General features: G+C 32.3%; 4 protein-coding genes across 6 annotated transcripts; 1 reads left to right on the plus strand and 3 right to left on the minus strand.

Annotated features, from left to right (window-relative positions):
* Positions 1-45: 45 nt before the first annotated feature.
* On the minus strand, positions 46-6,097 carry LOC101260217 (kinesin-like protein KIN-13B). 2 transcript variants are annotated; one of them, XM_010320234.3, is made up of 12 exons: positions 5,518-6,097; positions 5,172-5,396; positions 4,322-4,516; positions 3,982-4,083; positions 3,540-3,617; positions 3,365-3,446; positions 2,206-2,365; positions 1,836-2,138; positions 1,516-1,734; positions 1,076-1,427; positions 931-996; positions 46-740 (listed from the first exon to the last, which is right to left on the minus strand). In XM_010320234.3, exons 1-12 carry the CDS (start codon positions 5,677-5,679, stop codon positions 564-566), a joined length of 2,121 nt encoding a protein of 706 aa, XP_010318536.1. In that variant the 5' UTR covers positions 5,680-6,097; the 3' UTR covers positions 46-563. The 2 variants fall into 2 exon arrangements, with proteins under 2 accessions (XP_010318536.1, XP_025885997.1); XM_026030212.2 differs by having other exon boundaries at positions 5,172-5,390; positions 5,518-6,062.
* Positions 6,098-10,544: 4,447 nt separating this feature from the next.
* Positions 10,545-13,576, minus strand: LOC101259927 (uncharacterized). Of its 2 annotated transcripts, none has more exons than XM_004235610.5 (4): positions 13,411-13,576; positions 12,141-12,229; positions 11,880-11,977; positions 10,545-10,920 (listed from the first exon to the last, which is right to left on the minus strand). In XM_004235610.5, exons 1-4 carry the CDS (start codon positions 13,418-13,420, stop codon positions 10,818-10,820), a joined length of 300 nt encoding a protein of 99 aa, XP_004235658.1. In that variant the 5' UTR covers positions 13,421-13,576; the 3' UTR covers positions 10,545-10,817. The 2 variants fall into 2 exon arrangements, with proteins under 2 accessions (XP_004235658.1, XP_069151752.1); XM_069295651.1 differs by having other exon boundaries at positions 13,225-13,446.
* Positions 13,577-14,406: 830 nt separating this feature from the next.
* On the minus strand, positions 14,407-17,900 carry LOC101259623 (uncharacterized). Its single transcript, XM_004235609.5, has 9 exons — positions 17,615-17,900; positions 17,139-17,215; positions 16,691-16,919; positions 16,250-16,404; positions 16,104-16,149; positions 15,930-16,021; positions 15,736-15,832; positions 15,041-15,097; positions 14,407-14,789 (listed from the first exon to the last, which is right to left on the minus strand). Exons 1-9 carry the CDS (start codon positions 17,750-17,752, stop codon positions 14,679-14,681), a joined length of 1,002 nt encoding a protein of 333 aa, XP_004235657.1. The 5' UTR covers positions 17,753-17,900; the 3' UTR covers positions 14,407-14,678.
* Positions 17,901-23,557: 5,657 nt separating this feature from the next.
* ERF-H6 (ethylene response factor H.6) lies at positions 23,558-24,952 on the plus strand. Its single transcript, XM_004235608.5, has one exon. It carries the CDS (start codon positions 23,977-23,979, stop codon positions 24,724-24,726), a length of 750 nt encoding a protein of 249 aa, XP_004235656.1. The 5' UTR covers positions 23,558-23,976; the 3' UTR covers positions 24,727-24,952.

The raw sequence follows: 24,952 nt of genomic DNA on the forward strand, positions 1-24,952 counted from the left end.
GAGCTCCACAAAAAATAGCAACATAGAAAAAGTCACAATAGCAGATTGTCTCAAGTAATTGAGTAGATTCAAGTGCTCATTTCGTAGCGATATGTTGATGCATGTGGCTCATGGCACACAGCTAAAATGAAAATATAGCAAATTGTACAATCAATTACAACAGGCTTGGCCAGAGCCTCCACCAGTCATCTATGATAGACTTTGTAGGCATGACCAGATTAAACAAATTTGAGCCCTCAAAGCATAGCAAATGCCTCTTCCACACGGCAGATCAATCAACACTTAATAATCTTAGCAACACAAAGCCTTAAAGCCATGCCAAAGCATCTATCGTATTTTTCTTCTTTTCAAATGAGAAAATGAATAAACAATGACAAGATTCTTGTGTAACTTAACAGAAGGCTTCAAAAACTCTTCTGAAGAAACCAGCATGTGAATGTTGCAAGCCACGTGTTTTTTCTACACCAACACCTATGGGTCCATTAGTGGATCTACAACAACACCTCGTCCCCAAAGCAAATGTGCACAACATCTGAAATTTGTATGCATACTGAATTAGAGCTTCAGTTGCCAGAAGATACAAGTACATTGTGCTCCTTTAGACGTCTTTGAAAATGAGCTAACTGGTTCTGCAACTCTAGGATGCCAGCAGCTTTTTGTGAAAGGATTGCATTTAATCGAGAAATATAATTGTCCAGCTGGTTCCCTGGTTGATCTGCCTCAACTAATAGATTCATCTCCTGAAATTGTGAAACAGCAAGCAAAATTAATGTGTCTACAAAGTGACAAGCAAATACGCAACCATGGAAAAAACTACAAACATCAGGTATAATCAGTAACATCACCAATTTTGAGAATATATATCTACTCCAACTCCCTATGCTGAAGGCGTAAAGCATTGTTCCCACAAAATTCATGTTCATTACATACCTCTCGAACAATGTCCATTGTTTCCTCCACTTGTTTCCGATGCGCATTCACAAGATCTTCCTCATCCTGAAAAATTAAATATAAAGCATTCAGAGGCACACTCAGGCTAAGTGAAATTCCGCAATTTTCCAAAATATAGATTCACCTTTAAGAGAGCATTCAGATCATCATCCGAGTTTGAATACTTTGCCTCTGTTCTAGGTGGCTCCTTCCACTTTGTCTGAGCATTTGCTCTCTTCATTTTATCTTCTGAATTGGAGATAGAGTAACCATCAAGCTTCTCATTCTTCTTCGACATTGGCTTCTCTTGTTCATAGAAATCTTCATCATATTCATCTTTGTCAGTTTGTTCAGGCCATGAATCACCGGTATCATCTTCAAATGTTGATGTAGAAGGTACAACTGCAGAAAAAGATAATGTTGTCGACTCCTTAAGATTCAGTGTTGAGGATGAGACATCCTTCTTTGAGTTGTTCCCTTTTGAAAGACTCTTCACCCTGAGATTTACAGCAAAATGCAAAGCTAAGACTATGAACACAGAAAATAGCAGCCGTGGAAACAAAATCTTATTCAAGAAATGATTACCTGTCAGCATATCTTAATGTATTTAAGGTATGCTCACAAGATCCTGCATTTGGGGAAATGCAAGATATCATAACAGTACGACTATTTCCAACAAAAGAGTCCCTCAGCACTTCAGTTAATTTACTGCCTCTAAAAGGAATATGGTTTTGATCATTGTCAAGGGCTCTAATGCATTCCTTTAGTGCCAGCAAACTTTTATTAATCTCTGCTCCTTCAATTCTGCATAACAGAAGACAAGGTAAATATGGTAGTAAGAACAGAATTTAGCGATACAATATTGTTAAAAGACGAAGAAAAGCAGTAATTTAGTAGATAAACACCTGGTTTGCTTATCATTATCAGTTGTGTCTGCACCACGTTCACTTCCTGCAAGGTCTATGAAGGAAAGCTTCCCAATAACACGGGGAGGTTTAGATTCGCTACCGTCAGCTGACCTCTTAACAGAAAGCTGTAGAATAGCATGTGACCTAGATGATTCCTCATTGGCACCAGTGGTGCCAGTACTTCTAGTTGCATTTCCTCTGTCAATGAGCTCCTTAATCATCTCCACATCAGAGACCCTGTATTCTTGCAATCCAACTATACATACTTGTTGTTTACCATCCTCTCTCATGCAAAGTTTCCTGCAAAGAATTGGTTTCAGTTATCCTCAGAAATTACGACAATGTAACAAAATGCAGAAACACTTACTTCCGTTCATTAAGCAAGTCATAGAGCTTTCCCCCATATATCTCAAAAAAACTGAAAAACAATTGAAAGCCCTGGTTCCGGTATGTATGATGAATGAGCCTCAAAAGATCCCTAGATGCCCTCAGAGGTAGTGGTTTCATAGTATACGTTTTGCCACTTCCTGAATAAGCCAAAGATGAAAAGAATTTTACAGGAAGTTATAGAAAAGTAAGAAAACCAAGCCTCTTTGCACGATCATCACAGATAGTTGACACCAGATTGATTATGAAAACAGACTTGGAAGCACAGTCAAAGACTTCTCAAGGAAGCTGTAAAATTGGCATATGACAGAATAAATTGACTGGGCATTGGTTATTTCATATGTCTAGCATTTAAAATAGTGGACTGAAATTACTGCATATGAAATGACTGGAAGACAAATTTTGACGATAATGCAAGAAGAAAATTTGAAAACTTGAGGCTATTTTTATCAGCAATTGCATCATCAGCTGATTAATATTCTTTGTAATGGTTCCTAAAATAGTTGAATTTGTATGAATGAAATACACTAGAACTTGCCATGACCTAGATCCCTGGAGAATGAGCATTTACCATTGAATGTAGAATGATCTTTTCTCATTTCTAAGAAAATGTCTGCACATTCTGCAGGGCTGTGAGATTAAAAGCCTCTGATAGTGTTATATTTATAAAGACCTGGAACTTCAGGAATTGTTGCAATAAGAGAATTTTAGTACAAATACTTCTTAGTACACCAAATCGCCCTACTCCCTGAACTGCTAGAAGCACTAGATGGTGTTTGATGTTTAAATCTTGATCTTAAACCAGTTGATAAAGGAGTTTGAACATTGCAATAACAAAGAAAAACCACAAATGATTACAGGTGTAGAATATATCCCTTAGCATCAATAAGCAGAGGGTCTAAAAGCAATATTAACAAGTGTTTTGTAAAAACTCAACCCACATGATAAGTGCATTACTAAATATTGGAGAACACTGATAAATCGAGCAAATAGTAACAATGTGTAAGTGCATTCAGACCACTATTCTTCACAGTTCGAACTAGCAAAAGGACAAGTAAGTGGATGAAGTCAAAACAACTTGTTGAGAAATAATGGTGACATTGATAAAAAAAAATACTGATTAAGCTTAGGTAGCATACCTGTTTGTCCATATGCAAAGCAAGTAGCTTTTGTGCGTTGGAAAATTATTGGGACAATGGGCTCCACCGTTTCATGGTATACCTAATGAGACATGTGACGGACCAAAGTTAACAATGATCTGAATGCAGTTAGGAGTTTTGGGGTCTGATGTAGAATCGTGTATTTTATAATCACCTCATCATTCGAAACCTCCTCATTTAGCACAGCATCAAAGACAAACTCATGCTTCTCAACATATTGAGTCAGATCAACCTGTATTATAGTCGTATATAAAAACTTCAAACTCAAAGAAAAAGGTTTTAGGGCAAACTTGGGCAAAACTAAGCAGCGACACATAGGAGGGAGATTTACAAAACACAAAGAGATCAATGGTCATGTCAAATAATCATATTTCCACATTCGTGTATTCTTGCAGAAGTTCTTGGCAACCAAGAAGAGATATCTTTGTTAGCAAAATGATTTCCATTGGGCAAATAATGGGTAAATGTTTGACAACAGTGATTTTCAGGTTTTCAATTACTAGAATATTCATTCTAGTCACGAGACTGAAATTGAAGGGAGTGACATGCATATTCAACTGCCAATACAGGATAAAAATAACTGCATTTCCACAAACCTTTAGTTTAGTTTCATGAACTACTAGAGAGTTGAAACGTGTTTCAACGATGTCTTCTTCATTCTTCGTTAATTCCTTTTTGTTTAGTGGTCGCTTACGCACCTGGAAGTAGATAATAATTAGTAACAACTTGAACAAGTACTAACAACTCTTTCACGTGCAAATACACATGAAAGAAGGTAGACTACTCTTGTGCAAGTTAAAAAATAAAGAAATCACATTACAGGGATTGCATGCTAGATATTGTTAAGAAAATGAGAACTGATTCTGCGCTATACAAACTGAGAAGTAGAATACTTAGACTCCAGAACTAGAAGCAATGAAGTTGAGTAAAACATACCACCACTTTGATCTTTGCGACATTGCTGGCCTTGTCTTTATCAACAGCAAAACTCTTAGAGACGTTACTCTCTGGCAAGCCCCGAACTCGACCAGTTTGCTTGTTGTTTGCAAGGAATTGCTCCGAGTCATCAAAGCTTTTTGCTCGAGCAAAATGATGCATGGAAGGAGCATCATACAACCCAGCAACAGGCATCTATATATAGAAACTCCACATAAGAGAACTTAAAAACTAAACTATAGGAATTATAAATGTAGAACTATAAAATTTCAGTCAAACTAGTATGATATTATATGAATTATATAGCAGATACAAGGACCAAATTGAGGTATATCAAATTGTTGATATCCAAATATATGGTGTTGAAGTGTTTGACCAAATGATGCTACGATAAAATGTTGCTCAAAGAGCCGAAGTGTGTCAACCTGGAGACCCTAACATCTAACTGCTCCATCATCTAAGTGAAGAAAAAGAGAATGCAGGAGTAGGCACAGCAGGCAAAGAAAGAAATAAACAAATGGTTCAATCACAAAGCGAGTTTGCACTATATATAGTAACAGAAAAATCAACAGGCAAAATGGCAAGAGCTTTGGTGGCATTGGAAAAGTAAGAAGCTCTAAACATGTGAAACTTATGAAAAGTGGACAACAATTCCATGGCACTGTAAAAAAAGAAGCTATAATCCAACGAATATCAAATAAAAACTCACTAAAGCAGCTAACTTTAGGAAGTAATTGCACATCTTGCACTGACATAACAAGGGTGATGTCGAATGCATGACTCAAATAATTAGATTATCCAATCCCCATAAAAGTACGACCCGACAAATTGTTTAGATGAGAAACCAAACCTCTGGTAGAAGCTCAGTATCCAATGAGTGTAGATCTAAGAGTCCAGGACTGAACTCATTGGGACATACTTCTTCGTCACCATTCCTTCTCTGGCTTGAATGTCGATAATTCCCCGGCGGCGTCAAAGGCTCCGCAAAGAGATCGCTTCCTCCACTATATGTCCTCTGTGCACCTCTAAGCATTCTCGACCCTTGAGCTCCACCATAGTATCCATATTCCTGTCCCTTCACCGACATCAAAATCAAATAAACACAATGAACGAAACCACTGTATAATCAGATCTATGAGCTAGGGCAAAAATAAGCTCAGAAAAAACAAAAAAAAAAGGTAGAGAAAATCGAAAACCTGTGGAGCCTGAGGAACATTATTATTTGAAGTTTGAAGATGTTGAAGACCAGCTGATTGAAGCCATCTTCCATTAGATGACGTCTCCAGGAAGTTATCAGAGTATTGCCTCTGGTGATGCGCCGTTGACGTTCCAGATCTTTGCCTTCCAACTGCATTCATGTTTTTTCACTACTTCAATCTCCGATTAAATCCAATATCCTCTTCTTCCACAAACAACAAATTTCCACACCTCCAAAGCACAATCAATCAGCTGATACACCTCTCTCTCTCTCCGTCTCTATAAATCAACGATTCGATGAACAGATTAGTTTCACAGTGCCCAGAAGGTATCAGAAAGAGAGAAATAGAAGATGAAGATGAAATGAAAGACTCAGTGGGCTTTCAAAAGCATCTAAAAAGGTTAACGGTTCTGATTCATTTCACCGTCACAAACAGTAAAAAGTAAATCTGAAGGTATTTTTCAGTGCGATAAAAGGAGAGACGAAGACGAAGAGCGGATGAGATACAGAAAAAATATTTATTTATTTTTAACCAACCAGAACAGACACGATTAATTAGAAATGTTCAAAATACCATTTTTGAATTTAGCACGTGTGAAGGAGGGTTAGGCACGTGTGAGGGGTTTCTGGTGGGGGCCCACTAGTTTTTGAATTTGAAGATAGGAAAACAGGCTCACATGGTGGGGCTACGTCGTTTTATGCATTCATTGGCCAAATATTGTTTATTAATATATGTGATTACATTTAATTAATTATGGGTTAAATTTTGACTAATTCTGAACCCGCCTTTGACTTGTATTCAAATTTTGGTACATGTTTGGAGTGGTGATACGTGTATAAGATCAACGGTGGATTTTGAATAATTGAACGTGCGAATATCGTGGTCAGAAGTAATTTAAATCAAATGGCCGGTGAGTGTGTCCAACTTTTCGAATGGACCCGTTTAGATGCACTTTTAATAGATGGATTTAGTTAGTGGAATGTTCCATGCTACAAAATTTAAATACATATCCCTTTTTCTAGGTCACCGTTTATGTCTTTGTTTCAATTTTTTTAAAAAATTATATATATATATATTTAGTGGTGGAGCTAAAAGTCGTAATAAGGATTTAAAATTTGAGAAAGTAAATATTTAGAACTGATTGAATGGGGTTTAATATCTATTATATATTATTAATATAAAATAATTTTAACCATATATAAATAGTAATTTTTTCACCGAAGAGGGTTAGGATGAACTTTCTGACATATTGTTGGTCCACGCTTGTACGTATTTACTCCATTTCAATCTATTTATTTGATTTTGACTTGATATATAATATTAAAAAGCGTAAAAACTTGTGAATCTTATAGTCGTAAGTTATATATGTGGAATGTATCAAAATGTTCTTTCTTTTTTTTTTTTACAAGAAACACAACATTAATAACATAAACGACACAATCATACAAGTGAACTTGAGAAGAATAGGATGTTTGCATACTACATATCTACATTTTGAAAACACTTTATGTTGTTTTGAATCTCTATAAATCTAGAAACTTTTGGTTGCATTGTAGATCAAATAATATTCGAGATAATCGGCTATAGGATGGATAATCTCTCGGAAGGATAGGTTTTATAACAACAAAACTTGTTGTTTTAGAGCATGTTCATTTCACACTAACTAAAACGGAATTTAATCACCAAGGTAGAGTTGGTCATTCTGTAGATCCAAGATAGAACTCTGGTCCTGCTACTCCTTCCCTAATAGCGTTCAGTTGTTGGTTATACTGTTGACTAGGCTTATTGTTTCCATTCTTATTATATTTATATAATTTCATGACTCAAATGGATCTACATATATGATCTTTCATTTACAATGAAATACAAAACCAACACATCTCAATGAATACACTGAAATTATAGCTATACAAACGGTTGAGAACAGTTTTCAAAAAGATTGTTTTTGATAGTCTGATTCAAATGCATTAGCATTAAAACACAGTTTAACTATATGTATATATATCAGTATAAATCTTTTCAATGAACTTTTTTCCTTTTTCTAACTTGTATTCATAATAATTTCGCCATGATACTTTTAAATAAGGCGTTTTTCATTTTAAGATACCAAAACAAACTTAAGCATAGTGTTTTTGTCGATTGTAAAATGATTAGTGTTTGTTTCTTAACAATGAGGTTCACAAAATTAGGTCAATGCAATGTGTTTGACTTGTTTTGAATTAGAAATTGCACAATATATAGGCTTGTTTGGCTATAGATTATTCAAATAATATTTGGAGGAAAAAACTTAGCAAATAGTGTATGTCCATACACTTAGCTATTATTTGACAAATATTTCAAATTTTTAAATACTAGTTTTTTCAAACTAGTATTTGAGTCAAATCTCATTATTTGAGATTTTTTAAAAATTGAAATTTTATCCCAAACTTTTATCTTTTATAAAAACAACCTCTATAGTTGTTGCTTACATTGTATTACATATTTTTTTACGTTAATTCCAAAGTAGTGATGAAATATCCGGTGAATGTTAAATGATAATATGATTATTGATGAAAATGATGAACAATCGGCTCAAGATAACAAAATCATGTGTTTTGTCTACTTCACCATGTATGAAATGATGTTTGTTGCATTCACTCCAAATTACCACATTGCTCTAGTGTCATGGACACTATTTGTTATTGTTGTAACAAAGATCCAATTGACTTGTATAATACAAATTTATTGTTAGTTTTGATATTTTTAAAACTTATGGGTATAATCATATTTTTCTATAAAAGTGAAATATATTTCCCGAATACAATGACCAAACACATGGTGAAATTTCATCCAAATCTTCACCCAAATAATATTTGGCAAAAATATTTGAAAATCTATGATCAAACGCTGACATAGTTTTTTTTTTTCAAAATTATTGTAGGTGGTATTCCGTATAATTTCTCACTTGGCCTATATGGTCTAAAGTTTGTCCTGAAGGTATCACACAGATTCATTGAAACTTTTAAATTAAGGTCTAAAAATTAAACTTACCTATAAATAATTAGAGGGCAATAACCACAATAAAAGCTATTTGGAAAATCAGGCGTGTTCATGGTTAACTTAGAAGAGGACCACTATGTTTAGACTTAAGAGGGCAAAGCACTGACAAGTTGATCGTGATTTAGTCTTCATCTTCTCTTGAGCTCAATATACGTATTTTTAATTTAAGATTATAAAATTAAATAGTCAAACAAATTAGACGGGAGGAAATAATTAATCAAAGAAACTTCTAGTAGTACAAAAGTTGAAAAAATAGAAGAATGTGAGCTTTGTTGTTCCCCGACCGTTTTAGCTTAGGAGAAGAACAAAAAAATACTAGTGTCAGCATTAACTAAATAAGGTTACAATTTAATTTGCACAAATCTACTCTCTCTATGGAATAAAATCATTCAGAAAATACTAGCTCTATATAAAGTTAATATGCGAATTCTATAAAAGAAACTTTGAATATGAAATAAAATCATCCAGAAAATATTAGCTTTATTATGAAATTAATACTACAAAAAGGGCTTAAAATATCCTCAAATTATTTAAAATGGTATAAAATTATCTTCCATTTAACTATTTGCTCCAAAATATCCTTTTCACCCACTTATTGGGTCCAAAATACCCTTGTCATCCATCTTTTGGTTTAAAATTGACCACTTATTTAACGGTTTTATATTTAAACTATTTAAATATTTTATTAAATACGTGACGCTCAACTATTTATTATAATTTAACTTATTAGTATAATTTATAAATTAATACTCTACCCACTCATTACTAATTAAATCCCTCCAAATTAATAAACCCGTCACATTATTAATGCAACAACAGAAAATTCCAATTGAGTGTTTTTAAAAAATTTGAGGCGAAAATATCTATAGAAGTAAATTATCATACATTCAAGTGCCTAAATAAAAATTACCGATAAACTTAAAAGTCTGACTATGTTTATCTTAATTATTCTTACGTCTCAATTATGTGATGTTACTTCATATGTAACTTTTTCCAAAATAATATAATAAAGGTTTTAAAACAAATCATAAATATTTATAAAATTATATTCAAAAAAAGTGTATGAATTAATTCGGGATGTATTACTTCTTTACCTTTAATCATAAACTTCTAATTCAATCTTGAAAGAGAATCCTATTGAAAGTGTCCTCCTAAATAAGCGACTAAACTTAAATTTAATTGTGGCTTCAATTCGAACTCAAATAATTTTGGATGTCATTTTCAGGAATCTATAATTTCATCGTGTTTTAGTAATGTTTATGACAATTTTGATATTATAATTGACTTATTAATTTGGTGGAGTTTTTAATTAGTAATGAGTGAGTACTAAGTTGATTTATAAATTATATTAATAAATTAAATTATAACCAATAGTTGAACGTCAAGTATTTTTAAACATATTTAAAAAGTTTAATTTTAAAACAATTAAAGAAGTATTCAATTTTGAATCTAAAGATCGATAACAAAGGTATTTTGGAGATGAAGATAATTTTATACCATTTTCAATACTTCAAGGATATTTTAGGCTCTTTTCTATTAATATTATGTGAATTCTATATAAGAAACTTTGAGTAGTAGAAAAGGTGGAAATTATGAAAACTAAAAGATGAGGTCACAATTAATTTGCAGAAATCCACTCTTCATATGAAATAAAATAATTCATTCATAAGATGTTAGCTCTATCGTAACGTTAATATGAATTCCATAACATAAGTCACAATCGAGTATCATAATGTTTTTGAAATACAAATCTAAAAGGCGCGGGATTTGATCTTATACCGACAAGGCGTCTCTATCTCTATCCAGTCTTTTCAACTAACTTGAAAAGACATTCAAAATTACACCAAACTGATTTTTATTTTTTGTCAACCAATACCTACTGTTACAAATAGCAAACTTATTATAAAGATTGACATTCTCTGAAAGGGTCATATCTACAGTAAATTGCTAAAAGGAAAATAATGACATTTACACATTGGTCTGAATTATATCAATTTCCAAACAAGTTTATTCTCTCATTTATAACACTTTAAACTCAGTTTCCTTTAGTGTTCTCTCCCCTCTCGCTATACATTTTTTTACTACAGTTCAGAGAGGATCCAGGAGAAGAAAGAGATAAAACGTTACAAAAGGTTGAGAGGAAAAATGTGCACCTCCGCATAGAACAGACAGAACTTGTGGAGATACGACTAATGACGGCCTGGAGTTTCACAGCCAGAGCCCAGACTATTCGAAAGTACATAGCAAGTACTTCACCTTCATTTTTCTTTCGTTTGGTCTGTCTTTTCCTCTGATTTAGTTCCGGCATCAACATTTTTGCCAAAGCCAAGTTCTGACATGTCTTGCTTCGCCATCAAATTCCTGCAATTGCGCTAATGAAACAATCATCTCTTTGCTGTCTAAATTCCTATACTATGAGGATAATTGTTGTTTATTAACATAGAGATAGATTACATAACAGAAAACACCTAAAAACAGCACATATTAGTCAAACCGTCTCACTAAAAACCATCAATGTGTGTTTAAATGTGGTAACAAAGCCTCGTGTTGTTTCAAAGGAAAAAGAGAAGGTATTTCAGACCTCCGCGTGTTCAGAATATCAAGGTTTTGTGCTTCCTGAGATCTTCTCATCAACTATATGGGAATTATCCTCAAACTCTTTCTATTCCTATAGTTTAAGGAGGAATTCTTCTCTTCAAATTGCACATCTAATGCTGGTATACATTAAAAACAATATTAAGAATACTGCTATTTATATAAAGTGCAATGGCTCCAAATTAAACTGTCACATGCAGCACGTGACTGCAATAAATTCAAAATCAACAAGCACCAGTATTGCACTGTTCATTTCTTATTCATGTAAAACACCAAATAGAAGATTTTTTCCCCGGTAAAGACAGATAAGAAAAAAATGAAGTTGCACTATGAAGTAATTTGAGAAAGAAACAAGAGTCCTAATTCCAACTAATGCTGTCATCATCCTCTGCTAGGACTACCACCGCATCAATTAACTGTTGAGACCCACTGCCTCAGATATTGATCATGTTTTACGTTAGGAAGCTTTTCACCTTTTGCTCCAGTGGACAAAATTTAGGGGCAAGCACTCTTTCGGATACATTCCGAGGCATAATTTCATATTTAAGGATATAGAAGATGAATTTATAAAGTTGCTATATAGAAGTTATACAAACTTGAACACTTTGTAGTGCAGTGACCAAAGCAAGTAAAGACCTTTGATGACTACATTAAGCTGTGAGCTAAAGTATACTTTAAAACTTAAGTGGTGTAGCAAGTTTTCCGAACCAATCAAATGAACTTACTTCTCCATTCGGCACTCCAGGTACTTCCTAGAGAGATGTCTACACTCCTCGGATTTATGCCCAGCGGACTTAAGACAATTGAGGTATTCCTTCTTCTCCTAAAATGAACCAAAGAGAAAATAAATAAGAAAAGAAACTAAATATACCACGGAAACCCTACGCTTGATCACAAAAAAATCATTTTTCTTAATTAAAATTGGAAGTGACACACAGAAGGCATCACAAAACAAATTAACTATGAGATTTTTGAAAGGACTCTACCAGGTCACATAAATGCATGTGATCCAACGGGAAAACTCCTTTCTCTGGTGGAACCGGTCTCAGTCCTCTATTTCCACCAAATGCTCCTCCTTCAAAGAATTAAAATAAATATTTGAAACACAAGAGTAAAAAATAAGTAAACAAATACAAATAGAACTACAAAGATTCTCCCTCTGGTTTAGGTTGCTGTGCATCAACCGTGACTGTGAAATATGTGCAATCCCTTGTGCTTCTAAGAAAAAAGCTTTTATACTACCACTTGATTAGTTCAAATGGCTCATTTAAGTTTATCCTTCCAGAATGTCTTGAAATATCGAAAATGGCTTTGCATTGTGTCTTTCATCATGATAAGGCATTGAAATACCTTTTGCTTTCCAAAAAAGGAAAAAAAAAGTCTGTTGTGTCAATATCAATTTCCAACGAAAACTTCATCCTCTTGGCAAACTTTCCTTAATTAATAATTAAAAACTCGGAAGTTTCATAGTGAGGACAAAGGATCAATCACCAGACTGATTTTAAAAATAAAAGCTCCATGACGTTGACTCTATAAAGATGGCGGTTGGACCATTTTGCACACACCGTGACTAATCCACTAGGTACTTGTTTACCTCCCACCACAGACATTGCAGGAAACTCTCTACTGGCTTCCACAAACAAATGGAGAGAAAGTACCTAAATTTTTTTGTTTCTACAAGGATGAACCCTAGTCTTCCATGATCAATTCCAACATCGTTAACCGTTAGGCTACAATATTGCAAATGACAATGGGAAAAAAAGAAAGGATAACATGCTTTTCATCTGAAAATAATAATATATGATGCTGAAACTCATAGCAATTTACTTTCAGAAAAAATATTTTGCTCTTTCCTAGACTAATTGGCAATCTAATAGATATTCATACCGAGTAACTGATTGCCTTGGATAAATTGTTTGTACTGTTCAGATGTTGTTGTTTCATGTTTCAGTAAATAACAAACTCATAAAGTTAACATAAAAGACATAATGTCTCCCTTAACTCAGTAAATAACAAACTCAATAGTAAATAACAGGCATACACACAATAAGTTATATAAATCAAAGTTACCTATAATATTAGCGACTGAAAAGGACATAGGAAGAACACAAGCAAAATTGAAACAAAATCCAACTAAACTTCTTAGTGACTCCGTTTAAGCTAAATTTGTGCCTATTTAAGATATGTTTTCACTGAGAACTACATAGTCGTGAGAAATTCGCATACAATTGGTGGGAATCAAGAGGGTAAATTCACCTGCACTCATTCCGGGGTGTTGATTTGTTGTATCTTGCAGTAGTCGTCGTGATTTCTCCCGGAAGTCTGATAACGACGGAGCAGAGAAGCATTACAGGCTGGACTTCTAAAACCAACGAGGCAAGAGAACAGTTCTTAATTGGGCTTCGATTGGAGGCCCAAGCCTTCTGAAAAACAAGACGGGCTCGCTTTATAGGGATTTTTCCTTGGGCAACTTACGAAAATTTCACTCGTTTAGAAGCTAATTACTTAGATATGCACTAGTTTGCAATATTACGATATATTCAGATACATGTATCCAAAATATATCAGATTAGAATTAAGTTTGATTTGTTTTAGATACATTATATCCACCAAATACATGTATATGATGTGATACATATAAATCTCGCTCGTCTCTCTTTTACTATTGCTCGTCTCTCTCCATATTTCAGTGTAATGATAGCTAAAAATATGTATCTAAGTGTATGCGACTTAAATCTAATATTAAATTGTTAATTAGTGAGATAAAATATAATAAATTCAAAATAGTGTAATGAGGTAACCTTTTTTCCTTTTACATGGTTTAACAGTAATTCTTATAAATAACTTACATTCATTGCAAGGTTCTTGGGATCTTTTGGTATGCAAGACGGGATAAACAAAAATATCAGGAGAAGTTAATTATCTCGCCTTCTATATGAAATAACTAATCCCACTATTTCCCCAAGCTATGTTATGTTTTCTTTGTTCGAAAACTTTTACAAAATAAGTACTCAACTTCTACCTTAAAGAGTTTCCAAACCCAGTTTTCAAAGACATTAAAAACTCAAAAATGACTTTGCAAAAACTCAATCTAACATTTCGGAATGTCGTACCAAATTCCACAACGTTGTCCAATATTTCCTGGTAAACAAACACACGCGCCATTACGTACAAACGCATAATTGCATATTTACAATCAAATTTGACATTTTCTTGCTTCGAAATTTTTAGCATTGCAACCAGGCACTTGAATCAGATGCAAGAAAAAAAGACATGCTCTTGCTTGCATTAAAGTGATTTAAGTGAAAGCTTTGTAGCATCGAAATATGGACACCTGAAGCAGACAATATCGAGGGAACAATATACAGTTTACAGCTGAAGACCTCTGAGGTTTCCTATCCTCAGTAGAGATGTGTACAAAGATATACAGAAAATTCTGGTTATAATCCTCTTTTCCTATTAGCAGATGGATGTTTGATCTGCAGGATGTACAAATGAATAATATACATCTGCAGCAAAAGTAGCTAAGCTACAGTCTGAGAATGAGTGTCAGGTGGTGTCAATCTACACACATGGGGGTGTTGAACTACCACTAAGACTGAATTCTTCAAAGTTCCTTTCTTGGGTGAAGTTGGCTGCAAGATTAGAATCCAGTTTCAGTTCAGATACTAAATATCATCCGTGAAACAAAAATAATAGTGACAAATATGAAGATTATAAAGCCTTCTGCCAAGAAACACGTGTAGGAAACAAATTGGCTAGTCGAAATTGCAGAAACTTGAATCAAGTTCTAATTGGCAGTTAGTCAATAACACCAAGAAGAAGTTATGAAAACTGATGTGAGGTGGGGGAAACTCAAGAACAACTCCCGTGAATGAATACTCACCACCCCTATATGCCATCCGTGAGTACTGAAGTCTCTAAAAGTAGCTGCATCCATTTCCTGCAGTATCACAACTGAAGATTAGAGGTTTGGGGATTCATTCAAGCAGTATATGTACAAGTAGATACTATGAGTTATACTCCTGAATCCAGCTCCAATACAAACCGTATGTCTACCTTAAAGTTTCTTTTATTCATGATGCTACTAATTAAAATCAAATAATCAATTACAAACAGCTATGGAAACTACAAGATGTTAAACGTTCAGAGAGGCTGCACTAAATTACAAATAAGAGTTTATATTGAAAAATGGAGAGGGGACTAATAAGGGAACACATGTTTATTCTATATGTAGCTATTCCTTGCTGGTGATAGTTGTTAGGGGTAAGGTTTCGAATAAAGATCTGGCTAAGGTCTTCCAAATACATGGGGAGAAGGTGCGAGGAATTGAAAGAGGAAGGACAACGTTTAAAAGTTTCTTCTTTTTCACATCTGACTATTTAGAAATCACTATGTACGGATCAAGTTTCTCTTTTTTTCTCCCCTTCTCTTGTCAAACAAGGAGATGATGATCATCTCATTCCACTTCAATTTTTTTTTTTGCCAATATCAAACCTTAGACAAAAGATAGACAATATTCACCAAGATCAGTCAACTCTAAGCAAGACAATTAGAATTATGATATCAAAGGAAACTTACAATGCTATAAATAGGAGGAACCATTATCTCCCCAAGAGACTTTATTACAGGCATCACAGAGAAGCGTGGTGCTAAGTCTTTTGACCTAAAGGTCCACCTGAGGAAATATAATATTAATGATTCTCAGATTACAACTTCATAAGGAATCCTTTCTACTAAAATAAACTGGAAAACCAGCTGAAATTTTCACTTACCCAATGTAAGAGAGTATACAAAACTGTGCCCATTCTCGAACCAACAATCGGAGCCAGTAGTTACCTATTGAATGGTCGACGTTTATAAGAATCTGAAAATTAAAATACCCAATTATCATAAGAATTTTACAGTAAAACTGACAACTAATATCAAATAAAGGTGGGTGTCAATACCGCCAGTTCTGCCACAGCCATCATATGCATTGCATTTTGAAATTTTCTGGACAATCACATAGATAAAGAGTTAAAACCCGATAATTCATGAGAGACTGAGTCCAGAAGTATAGGACACCATATCAAAATTAGTGAATATTTCATACTTGAGCATTGTATACTTTGTGTAAATTGCTTCATGCATCGCAGGGATTTCCTCATCCTCTATAAAGGTCAACTGTTCTTGCAGAACTATTAAGTTCTGCGATATATGCTTAAATATTACGTAAAATGAAATGACATAGCCAACTGTGAGGAGTACCTGTATTACATATGAACAGAAAATTAATATCATGTGTGAAAACAATAAAGAAGTTGTCAATGCTATACAACTAATTCGTAATGTGAAAAAAAAATTTAAAATGAAACAACAATGCATTAGGCAATACTGCACAACTAATTCACAGTCTGACAAAGAAATTAAAACAAAACAATAATACGGAAGGCAATGCTGCACAACTAATTCACAGTGTGAAAAAGCAATATAACGATAAATGCAGAATGCAATGCAGCACTCTTTTAAAGTCAGAAGAACCTAGTAGACTCACAGAGAAATAAGGTACAGAAGCCCTGTAGCCGACATGAGTCAAGTAGAAAATACATCCAAGAGCAGCTGTGATGCGGCGCTCTTGTATTGAAAGACGCTCACACATGATGCAATATCCATTAGAAATGAGCAAGAACGAAACAAAAGTTACTGTTTGGAACAGAATTCCAGTAACATAGACGCCAAATGATATCCACAGTGAGCATACATGATGATAAAAACATGAATACCTGCAAGGCAATATCAAATAGAAGAACAATAAGAAAAAACAAAACCTCCAATGTAGTTGTTTCGTTCGAGAAATACAGCACGGAACTATTGAGCAGGCCATGATTAGGTAATCAAATTGAAGTGGAAATCCAATTTTCGTAAATTTGCATGAAACAGTCAAAATTTGGAGGAAAGCTTCACTTTATACCTAAAATAATAAAAATGACAAAAGGCCTTACCAAAATAGGAAAGATAGGGTAAGTTGCAGAGTTTTGATCAGTGGAACAGTAGCCAGCGTCCATTGCAATCTGTTCGTCTGTTCTAGTGCACATAAACAACCAAAATTAAAAAAATTACTTTAACAGTTCGACAGTAAAGGATAAATCGGAAATACTACACAGAATTTAAGGAACTGCTAAATTATTTGCACAAAGAAGACTTCCAAGAGCATAAATCGGATTGATTGATTAACAACGTTTACATAAAACCTCGATAAACCATATAGGCAGCGAATCAATTCGAGTAGCTTATTCATGTATGAATAACAAACGAATTATAACACAAAAAATTCATAATAACTCACCGAAAAGCTAAGCTAAAAACTATTGATCACTAAATGCGTTTTCAGCAATCAGATGCATCAAATTACTCGTTTTCCATAGAAGCGATACTAGAAAGAGGGGGAAAAGGAGCAGAAAGAGAAAATGAAATAGACCTGAAAATGGCGATTTTTGCAAGTGTTGAAAGTCCAGGAACAGACGGAGATGAACCAAATTAGCGTCAAAATGAAATAGAGAGGAGGAAGCGACCGATACTCTTCGTCTATTCTACTGGAATCAGATGAAATTTCCATTGTGTTCTCTCAGCTAATTTTCATTCTCAAAGCTAGGCAATGGTTTTTCTATTTATACGCGAGCAGCACGCACGTTCTCCATTTTAACTTTCTTCTTCTTTATCTTTTTTCTCTTTTAAAAAAATAAAAAATCAACTACCATTCTGGTGCTAAAATTACCAATAATTCCCTTAATTTTAAACAGATTATTGACCTCCTCATCTATTATTTAGTCAATTCACCCAACTTATTTCATCTATGAAGACTGATATGTAATTTAAATTGCTCCATAAAAAATTATGTGAAAATAATTTTAGAAATTTTTTCTATTTAATCGCGTGTATATATATATATATAAGCTAAATAAGAATTAGATAATTGATTTTAACCTATTTTTAATCCGTTTTGGCACATTTATTATTTGTCAACTCTATTTAGCGGTGAAAAATTTAATATATTATTATATTTTCTAATTGTATTTTCCTATTCTACATTTCTATTCACAATAAATGTTTGAGAACAATGGCTTTACTTTTACTTTTCCATATCTTTTCACAATATTTTAGAACATAATTGACTATGCAAATGGATAACATTGGAAAAGAATATAAAAAATTACTTTAGAACTCACCTAATATTTACTTAATTAAATATGATGTATAGTTGATAATTTCCGCTTATTCATTTGGTTCAACACAACAAAATTCAAATAGGGTGAAAAATCCCCCATGGCCCTAAAACCAACTCAAGTTAACGTTGATTATTGTTCTTATACAATTTATATGGATTATTGCTCTAATATTAAGCATTAGAGATTGATTTATTCAATTCAAAGTCTAGTAACTTGTCCAACATTTATTACTTAACTACTTTGCAATAGAACATAGATAGAGAGAGACTTTTCTAATTTTATATTTTTGCACGCCTTTTGCAAAAAAAATTGAAACATTTTTAATAATTGCCTAAATATCTTTTTTATCTCTCTTAAAATGTTACACTTAATTAACTTCACATCTTGAAAACAATATAAATAAATAATAAAATAATATTTTCAATGACGAACGAGTTAGTAACTTATAAAAATGTCTTAAAAGGAAAACAAGTGAAAACGACCGTTAATACCCTATAGTCGAGGAATATAAAGGGGGAATCCACCTATTTCTTATTTTTCTAAAATGTTAAATATTTTAACAAAATAACTAATATTTGAGACAATTTTTTTTTAATGTTGGTCAAACTATACAAAACTCATGAGATAGTAACGTTTCAAATTAATGGGTGGAGTAAAGTAGTTGAAAGTGCATGATGATGTTGTGATGCAACGAAACCATTTTTTCTCCGTATAAAATAGACGTGCTAAGCTGCTAAAAACTTCGTGCTGTTATCTAACCGAAACATTTAGAACAGAATATATGTATGTGACACGCATTCATAAACACCCAAAGAAAAAATAAATACTGATCAACCACTATAACAATGTTTATTCTAATTAATTAATTAATTAAAGCTTATATTCCTCATGAAATATATTTTTAGATCTTTTACTATAAAAATGTCTTTTATAATTCATTAATGGATTTTAATAAATTATGGTTATAGAATTTAATTAGGGGTATGTATGTGTATAGGGAGGAAGATATCAATTGATCAACAACTTGCATACTTTTGGGGAAATTAAGGGGCGACTAAGCAACTCCTTCAAATTTTAATTAAAGGTTTAACTTACGCAGTTACGCAGCAAAATTATCTCAACTATATTAGTTGAACAAACTCACTTTAGTCCATCCCACTCCATTACCATGTGTTGCTGATGAGATTAACAAAATTCGAAAAATTAGGGAAGGAAAAATTTTCAACAGCTTTTAATTAAGGTGTCAAAATTCGAAATTAGATTTGTCAAAATGGATTGAACTAATATACAAGCGATAGTTGACCCGTTCAAAAATTACTTGAATTGAAATGAATATTTATTGAAATTAGACATGTCAAAATAGATTAAGTTAATATATCAGTATTAACCGACCTCACTCAAAAGTTACTTGAGTTGAAATGACTTGAATCGAAATAAATCTTATTAAAATTAGACATGTCAATATAGATTGAGTTAATATATAAGTGATAATTGACACGTTCAAAATGTGACTTGAGTTGAAATAAAATGCATTATTTTCAATATTACAAATGTCACTTTTTATGGAAGATTACATGTAAATATCTTTAGCCTATAATGAGTTATATATTCTCTCAAATTAAATTGTGTACTCAAAAACAAATAATGTGCTACTGGGACAAAACTTTACTCATGGGAAATTATGTAAACATCACATATTTTATAGGCCTATTTGCCTCGGCCCAATTCTAATCAGCCTCTAACAAGGAACACAAACATAAGTGTCTAGGAAACAATTTTTTGTACGTATAATCGACTTTATCTACTTATAAATTCTTATTCTGCTTATTTTTAAATTGTTACTCTCTTTGTTTAAAAAAAATATTCTCATTTTCTTCTTAGTCTGTTAAAAATAAAAAAGAATGACAATACTTTTAATTTTAATTTTTCACGTGATATGTTTGAGACCATAAGATTAAAAAATATTTTAGTAAATTTAACATAACTTTAATTAAAAATTACAAGATTAAAAAGTCTTCTTTCTTTTTCTAAACTCAATTCCAAGTTAAATTAGATTATTCTTTTTTAAACGAAGGTAATATTGGATTGGGAAGATAAGATTTTTTTGCTGTTCACATAAATTCGATGAAATTAATTTTTAATTTACCAAATTTGGAACCTCTTAATCATTTTTTTACAATTAAAACTCGCAATCTTAGAAATGATCCACGTGTTCTAATTTTTTTTTATCTTTCACAGTATTCGGGGAATGAACAAGACAGGTGACTGTAGCAGTAAGGAGTTAATAGATTAATATTTTTGACAGGCATTAGGAATATAGAGGCCAGTTGTAGTGTACGGCAAATAGAATTAGTACACTCGAGGCAAATTTGTCGTTTTATGGTGAAGTGGTATTTGAACAAAAAATAATTATGTAAATTATGGCTAATGTTAAATGATATATATATTAATTAAATAGTAAAGATAAGGAGATCACCAATTTATGTGAGACGTTTACTCATAGTAACAAACACGAAACAAAATGGAGAAATTGGGGAAAAAGAAATGAGGACATAAAGATTTTTATGGATTAGTTTATAGGTTAGCATATGTTCAGGGCTTGTGAGTTTATTTTCTAATTGATGGTCCTGTGAGTGTATGATATACATTAATTGCATACATATTGAATATGTATTCTTGAGTTATATAAAAAGGAAAAAGAATAAATATATTATCGAATTATCGTAAATGGTATACAGATGTCCTCTGTCATACTTTTGAGAATTGGTATCCTATCTTTCATAAACTAGAGCATATGCCCTTCACAATGGAAGATTAAACAGAGACACGTGACGCAATTTTATCCGTTGATAAAATATCGGATTGATGGATAAGATTATGACACGTGTATATCCATTAGTATAAAGGGTATATGATTTAGTTTTTGAACGATAGGAGCATCATATCTTAAAAGTATATCATGAAAGGTATTTACATACCATTTACAATAGTTTAGGATATATATATTCTTTTTTCCAAATAACAATGATATCATGTAAACCAAAAAAAGGAATAGAAAAATGGTTTCATGCAATGATATTCTGTTAATTTTGTTTGTTACTTGAACTAATGTCTAGTCTCAAGAATTTTCTTTCGATCGAATGAGTCCATATTTCTAGAACAAGACAGGAACATCTCTACTATATTTAGATATATTTTCTTTCTTCTCTTTTAGTAACTTGGGAATAAATTTCAATTGCATGACGATAAACTTTGTCCTCATAATGTTCATTACGCAAATATAGTAGTTAGACTTAGAGTTTTAATTTGAATTTATTAAAGATGTGACTTGTTTGAAAGTCCTAGTATACAAGTTTTGTTAATATCTCGTGATATTATTTGTATTATTGTAGCATCTTCATCATTCTCGAATATTTCGAAATAGTCAAACTCACACACGAAAACACACAATTCATAATATTTATTATTCTCCTGTTCTATTTTATATGTTACATTTTCACTTTGTACTTATATTAAAAAATGATATAATTTTATTTTTCTATCCTTGTTTAACTTTTCTGAAATTCAAGTTTTCAATCAATGAATATGAATTAATTCAACCAATAAACATGAATTATTTATTTTAATTTTTTCAAGTTGATCAAATATAATTTTTTAATACTAATAACTCACGAGGATAAAAAGGAAATAATAAAATAATTTATGCATTAATTTTATGAAATGACAAATATTATAGATCAAGTATTTATAAAATTCATATAAAGTTAAATTTTTTTCTTCTTCTAATTATAGAACAAGAGGCTGTAGTAATTATTTTCTTTTTTTGTCCAGAAAATGGTCAAAAAGGGTGCCTACTTTGCCTCTTATCTGTACAGTAACTAATTTGATTTTATTCTCTGTTCCAGGAGAGAAGGAAAAAATATCACGAGCTAGAAATATGGTCAGAATATTTTTTTTCTGGAAGTTTGAACACGTATAATAACGGACAAATTTTAAAAAATATTTGTATACAAATTCCAACGGACACATGAATGAAAGATACGTGTATGACTTTGAATGAAGTATTTGTAACTAACAGTAAATTTACTTGTAACGTTATATGGTTGAAAAAAGAAGAACAAAAAATCTATTGATAATTTGGGACATTTTTTCTTTTGGCTTTTGTACACAGAATATTTTGTTGGGAACCTTTTTGTTCAATAGCTAGCTGACCCATTCTTCTTGAGGGTCCCGTCCCCTTATCACCTGCTCCTACTCAAGGGTAATAAAGTCATTATCTTCGATCAGTTCCTTCTCGAATGAGGTATGTAAGAGAGGGTTATCACAAGAAAATTCGGAGATTGAAATAAAAAAAAAATTGAATTTATATTTATTAAATAATGAGTTGTAAATACAAATTGAATTTTATTAGATTAAATTTATTTCTTTTTCTTAGTAAATTAGTAATAAATCATATTATTGCCAATTGATTGGTGGCGTAGGACATCTAAGTTATAAAATGTTAATATGTATATGACATGATTTACATGCTAATCATTGATAAAATGTGATAATTTGTCACTTTACTTAGTAAGATAGGAATAAGGTATTGTATACATTACTTTTTCTAGATTTAGTATATAATTATACTAAGTTTATTATTGTTATAATTGTTGACTAATCCATAAATCAGAAAATAATTTTTTGAGTCTCACTCATATATGGATTTTATGATTAAAGGGTCTTGTAAATATAACTTAGCTTTAAGACACAAATTTTATTCGCTTTATAGATGGTATGTGACTTGATTAACTTAGCTAGTGCGATATACATCAATAACATATTTATTATAATTTTAAAAGTAACATTTGATAAACAAATAATACTCTAGTTCTTAATTACATATTCATTTTTTGAATTGACACATCTATTAAAAAATAATTATCAACATAGTGAATATATCATTTTATCCCTATTAATTATAAAATTAAAAAAATAAATAAGTAATTAAGAATCGAAGGAGTAATAAAGTCTTCGAGTCATTTTATTATATAAAAGTAATTAAATTTACCTAAAATTGAGTGATTGAAGTGGATAAAATCTAGTGACCATATGGATTGTTGATTTGTGAAGTTGGTAGTTTCACATCTTTACACCCATTGAAATGGGAAGTTCATCCATTTTCAATAAATTCGAACTCAATATTTTTTATTTTATTTTTTTCCACTTGATATATTATATAAATCCAATTTCAAATAAAAATAGTACTATAGTTTTTGTATGGTATGTTGGTCAAGTATTATAGTGGTTTTTGTACTATTAAATGTGGGAAAAAATGTCTACTACACATCGCTATAAAAACGCCCGCTCCCACTCCTATCAATACCCAACGGGCACTTTCAAAATTTTGTCCTTTTTTTCATCTTTCACTTTCATTCTTCATCTTTTTCTAGCAATTTTCATACTCTCATTCAACAATATATAATATATACTCTTTTTTGACATTCAATATATAGAACTCTTCCTCACCTAAAAAGGAAAAAAAAAATATTATTACTACAAAACACTCTAATTCATTGCATTAACCGATTTATATTAAGAGCTTCACGGGATAACTGCTTCTGTACAACCATTAATGGCGGAAGTTGAAGTGCAAAGTTCAGAAGCAGATAGCTCTAATACTACTTCCTCTGTTTCTTCTTCGTCGTCGTCTTCGTTGTCCGTCAATTCCATGCACAAATCGGTTTTTGATTCGTCAAACAAATTGCCGGAAGAGAAGAAACGGCGGACAAAGGGAACGAAGAAGCAGAAGTCTATTAATAATAATAGTGAGAGTAGACATCAAATTTACAGAGGAGTTAGGATGAGAAGTTGGGGAAAATGGGTATCTGAAATTCGTGAACCGAGGAAGAAATCACGTATTTGGCTTGGTACTTATCCTACAGCAGAAATGGCCGCTAGGGCACATGATGTTGCAGCGGTGAGTATAAAAGGAAATTCCGCCATTCTCAATTTTCCTCATCTAATCGACTCGTTGCCTCGTCCATTGTCAAAGTCACCTAGAGATATTCAAGCTGCTGCTGCTTTAGCAGCATCAATGAGGGACCCACCTTCTTCATCCTCGTCGGTCTCATCTTCAATAACAACAACAATATCAGCGGGATCTGAAGAGCTTTGTGAGATTATTGAACTGCCTAATTTAGAAGAAAGTGACGATTCAAAAACTGATTTAACGCTGAGCGAATCGGTTGAAGGATTACTGTACTCACCGTGGTGGGCAGATCACAGTACAGATTTTTGTGGTTATTTTCTGGAGCAGTCTGCAGCTGGCGCTGGAGAAAGTTTAATTTCTTGCAGCTTTGAGACACTGAAATGGGCTTGTTAAAAGCTGATCATAATGGAGCTTTTAGGACTCACAACTCTGGGCTTTGCTCTGTTTTTTAAATCTTTTTAATTATGGATCTTTTTTAATATCTGTGGAATAGTAGTTACTACTTACTAAGTAAATATACTTAAATATCAGTTTATAGTTGTGCATAAACATAATTTTATTTTATTTTTACTGTTTTTTTATACATTTGATTATAGAAGAAATATGTTTAATATTACTA

The sequence above is a fragment of the Solanum lycopersicum genome, chromosome 3 (genome assembly GCF_036512215.1).
Source record: "Solanum lycopersicum chromosome 3, SLM_r2.1".
In the NCBI taxonomy this organism is placed as follows: domain Eukaryota; kingdom Viridiplantae; phylum Streptophyta; class Magnoliopsida; order Solanales; family Solanaceae; genus Solanum; species Solanum lycopersicum.